Source organism: Oryzias melastigma, unplaced genomic scaffold, assembly GCF_002922805.2.
Source record: "Oryzias melastigma strain HK-1 unplaced genomic scaffold, ASM292280v2 sc00231, whole genome shotgun sequence".
Taxonomy (NCBI): domain Eukaryota; kingdom Metazoa; phylum Chordata; class Actinopteri; order Beloniformes; family Adrianichthyidae; genus Oryzias; species Oryzias melastigma.
The window spans coordinates 368,620-373,124 of record NW_023416884.1 but is presented as its reverse complement, the minus strand read 5'-3'; the positions used below and the strand labels follow the sequence as shown (position 1 = coordinate 373,124).

General features: G+C 39.1%; 1 protein-coding gene across 1 annotated transcript; it reads right to left on the bottom strand.

Moving 5' to 3' along the window:
• Nucleotides 1–2,778: 2,778 nt before the first annotated feature.
• Nucleotides 2,779–4,227, bottom strand: LOC112139526 (immunoglobulin kappa light chain-like). Its single transcript, XM_024262343.2, has 5 exons — nucleotides 4,182–4,227; nucleotides 3,393–4,088; nucleotides 3,175–3,306; nucleotides 3,068–3,105; nucleotides 2,779–2,979 (listed from the first exon to the last, which is right to left on the bottom strand). Exons 1-5 carry the CDS (start codon nucleotides 4,225–4,227, stop codon nucleotides 2,854–2,856), a joined length of 1,038 nt encoding a protein of 345 aa, XP_024118111.2. The 3' UTR covers nucleotides 2,779–2,853.
• Nucleotides 4,228–4,505: the final 278 nt, after the last annotated feature.

Below are 4,505 nucleotides of genomic sequence, written 5' to 3'. Positions count from 1 at the left end.
ACGAGCAGTGCTCAGCCTGTTCCGCCTTGCACAAAGGAGCAGGTATCGGTCCTGCTGAGGGGTTGAGGACCTTCTACGGCCCTGCCCCGCTCTCCGAGAATAACCACCTTTCTTCTGAAATCTCCTCCATGTTCTGGAGATTGTGCTGGAAGACACATTAAACCTTCTGGCTGCAGCACCTGTGCCATCCTGGAGAAGTTAGAAAACCTGTGCAACTTCTGTAGTGTTAAGGAATCGCCTCATACTGCCAGTAGAGATAATTATCAAGCCAAAATTAGCACGAGTGGAAAACCAGCCAAAAAAGATCAAGAGGGAGAAACTTGAGATGACCTCCACATGTAAAACCAGTCCTGTTTTGAGGGTTTTCTAATTGTTGCCACGGAAGTGCACCTGTTGTTGATTCCATGAACACCAATACAGCTGAAATCGATTAACGAGGCCCTCAGCTGATTAACCAACAAGAAAATTATCAGACAGGGTTAATTTAATTCATGCCAGGCCCAATAAAAAAAAAAAAAAGTGTTCCTTTAATTTTTGTGAGCAGTGTATATTCTACAGTCAACTATCAGCTCTATCTTAACGATATGGAAAAGTTTGGGAAAAACAGCCACCGAGTGGTCGGCCACGTAAACTGACAGAGTGGGGTCAGTAGATGCCGAAGCGCATAGTGCAAAGAGGTTGCAGACTTTCTGTACAGTCAGATGCTACAGAGCTCCAAAGTTCATGTGACTTTCAGATTAGCTCAAGTACAGTACACAGAGAGCTTCAGGGAATGGGTTTCCATGGGCGAGCAGCTCCATCCAAGCCACACATGACCAAGTGCGATGCAAATCATTGATGCAGTGGTGTAAAGAATGCTGTCACTGGACTCTACAGCAGTGGAGATGGATTCTCTGGAGGGGTGAATCACGTTTTTCCATCTGGCAATCTGATGGACCAGTCTGGGATTGGAAGTTGCAGGAGAACGCTACATTTCGGACTGCATTGTGCAGAGTGTGAAATATAGTGGAGGAGGAATGATGGTGTGGGCTTGTTTTTCAGGGGATGGGCTTGGGCCCTGAGTTCCAGTGAAAGAGACTTTGAATGCTTCAAGATACCAAAACATTTTGGACAATTCCATACTCCCAACCTTGTGGGAACAGTTTGGAGACGTCCCTTCCTCTTCCAACATGACTGGACAACAGTGTGCAAAGCAAGGTCCATAAAGACATGGAGGACAGAGTCTGGTTTGGATGAACAGGACTGGCCTGCACAGAGTCCTGACCTGAACCCCATAGAACACCTTTGGGATGGAAGAAGTTTGAAGTTTATTTGGTTGGTTGCATACATTCAACATTTAACAACCTTTAAATGATAATCCACATCAACCAAAAAAGGAATTGGCTGAAGCATTATGCTTATCAAAGCCCATCCAAAAAATACCACTTACACAGAAACAGAACGTAACATCAAGTTGACTAGTATGCCGCAAGCATAAAAAAAACAAATTTCAACAAAATACATATTGATGCTTACAATAAACACACATACATATATTACAGCTGCATACATACATATTTACTGAAATTGAATTTCGCTAGTATTGATTAACTTTTTTTTACATTTTATCAGTAACCTAATTTTTTAAGAGACTAAATTGAGATCTTTATTTAAAGAATTCCAAAGTTTTTGTACCAAAAACAGGAGGCCATCTCCATTTCATGATGAATTCGAGTGGAGACAGAGAGCAAGGCCTTCTCCACCAACATCAGTGTCTAATATACGTTAGTTCGATATGTATTACCCCTCAATTTCAGACACTATTAAAGATATCCCCAAATAACAAAAAATACTCCTATTATTAGAGTCAGTTATTTAGTTATTATGAACGTGTGGAGCAGCCTCCCAGAGAGCCTAAGGACCACAGAGACTCTGCATGTTGTCAAAATAAAAGCAATAAAAAATTCTCACCCACTACCCTTTTAACCAGACTTTTGGTTAAGATTTACAAATATATTTAATTGATATATAACTATTTTGTATACTTTTCAAAAAATGTTTACTATGGTTAATTATTTTTTGCGATTATGTCTACTTTGGATTTTTACCTTGCCTAAGGTTTACGTATGTATGTGTGCGCGTGTATAAATGTATGTACACTGTATTACCAAAAGTATTTTCTCACCTGCCTTGACTCACATGTTAAGTTCCATCCCATTCCTAACCCATACAGTTTAATATGATGTTGGTCCACCTTTTGCAGCTATTCCAGCTTCAACTCTTCTGGGAAAGCTGTCCACTAGGTAGAGGAGTGTGTTTATAATAAGGCTGTCAATGTTAACGCGTTAGCACATGTGATTAATTAAAAACAATAATGTGTTATTTTTATTAATGCAGATTAATTACACATCAAAACTGTCTTCCAGTACAGGACAGTACAGGTTTACACAGCGTGTGATGATTTCTGAAAATGTAAGCGTGGTTGGACAGTGACCCGCCCGTGTATGACATGGTCACTTACAAAAGAAATAAATATTCAATACATTTTTAGTACTTTATTGTTGATATATTTTGATGTAGATACTTTTCAGAAAAAAAATGACTATTTGATTAGTGGTGCGGTGGTTGAAAATATCAATGTCATCATGCTAGTATCGATATTTCCCCTTGGGATACTATCAATACTCAAATGATATGACCACCCCTAGCGTGGACAATTCCCCAAAAATATAATTCATCGTATCAGCATCTAGCCAACGTTCTATTGACAAAAAAACAAAAAACATATACAAAGAAATACATTTTCAGAAAACAGTGTTTTTATTATGCTATGTATCAAAAATGGTAATTTAATCTCTACAGTGACTTGAAGCTTCAGTTCTGTTGTCTCACACTCGCATAAACACAGTCTGTGTTTAAGTCGTTCTTCTGTCTTGATCTGTTGGACCTCTTCACATTTATAGCAGCATAATGAAGGTTTTCTGTGTCTTTGTTCTCAGCCTGAAACCAAATTCACAGAAAAGAATTACAGATCGAAGTTAGTGTGAATCCAAGATTAACATGATAACTGAAGAGAGTTGAGTCTCACCTCTGTGCTTCTTAAGGGGGCAGCAGGTGATCTTTCATCTGGTTATTAAACACAGAAAAGTTTACTTCAAGAACACACATGTAGGACAGTGAAAGAAGTTTGTGTACCTGTGGAGGTGCAGTTGTTTCTCTTGTTGATCTTCCAGAGAAGAAAAAGCAGAAAAACAACGAGGACGCTCATGATGGTCAATAATCCAACCAAAGTTTGTAGAATCACAGAGTTCGGCAAAAGTACATGGTCTGGAACCATGAAAAAAAAATGTAACCTTAAATTAATCTGAATTTTATTTTGTCCACAATTTTCATCTTTTAATAGTTAAACTTACCTGTGAAGTCCAGTTTGGTCCTGTTTCCAAACAGTATGTGTCCACATGAGGCGACAGCACAGTAGTAGATCCCAGCATGAGACTCAGTCAGGTTCTTTAAAGACAGCTCGTAGACACAACTGTGTGTTTGTGCATCATTGTTTCTCTCACACTGATCCTTCCTGCCTCCATGAGTATAAATGAGTCCTGGATGAGACTCTCCAGAGTCTTTGAACCAGTAAACTCTGTGTTCTCCATCACAGCTCCCAGTGTGTACTGTACAGTTCAGAGTCACAGAGTCTCCTGCATGGATGTTCTCAGAGGACGACTGATCCACCGAAGTCTGGATGTAAGAAGAAGAGTCCTCCACAAGGACACTATAGCACTCATAAAATTCAGAAACATATGAATGTCCACCAACACAGTAATAAGTACCTGAATCTGATGTCTGTGCATTTGAGATCGTCAGGTGGTTTTTAGTATCCCCGATCTCTAGCAGGAACCTCGGATCATTCTTAAAGTCATTTGTGAAACTTCCTTCACTCCCGTGCTTAAAGAATTCAGACAAGAGTCTTGGTCTCTGTCCCAGAGTTTGTTTGTACCAGTAAAAGATCGCAGTCTGACTGTGTTTGCTGAAACATTGCAGAGTAACGTCCTGACCAACCACCAGGGACTTAAAACGCAAAGATGAGGAAAATTCCAGAGCCTGTGAACAAGCTGACAAGAAAAATGCACACAGAAGACATTAATACAACAACAACACTTTTTGCAAGAAAAGTAAAACTTCAGTTAAAATAAGAACAAACCTACCAAGTGTTGCCAAGAGCAGACAGGAAAAAAAGCAAAGAAAAGACATTTTCATATAAATAAATATAAAGAAGAGGCATAAAAGTGGTGAAAATCCCTGAAGTTGTAACCTTTAAAATATCTGAAGATTTGAAGGTAACAAACTGGACTTAAGACTATTTTAAGGAGAGGGGTGGTGACAGATGATCAGATGATGAACACCCCTCCTCTTTGGACTTTGTACTGCACCGCCTTTATGAACTCTTTTTTTTTACAGTATTTCCAGTTCTACTTTACTGCCAAATTTTATTTTCAGATATATATTTTTCACACACAGAGAAGCAATTA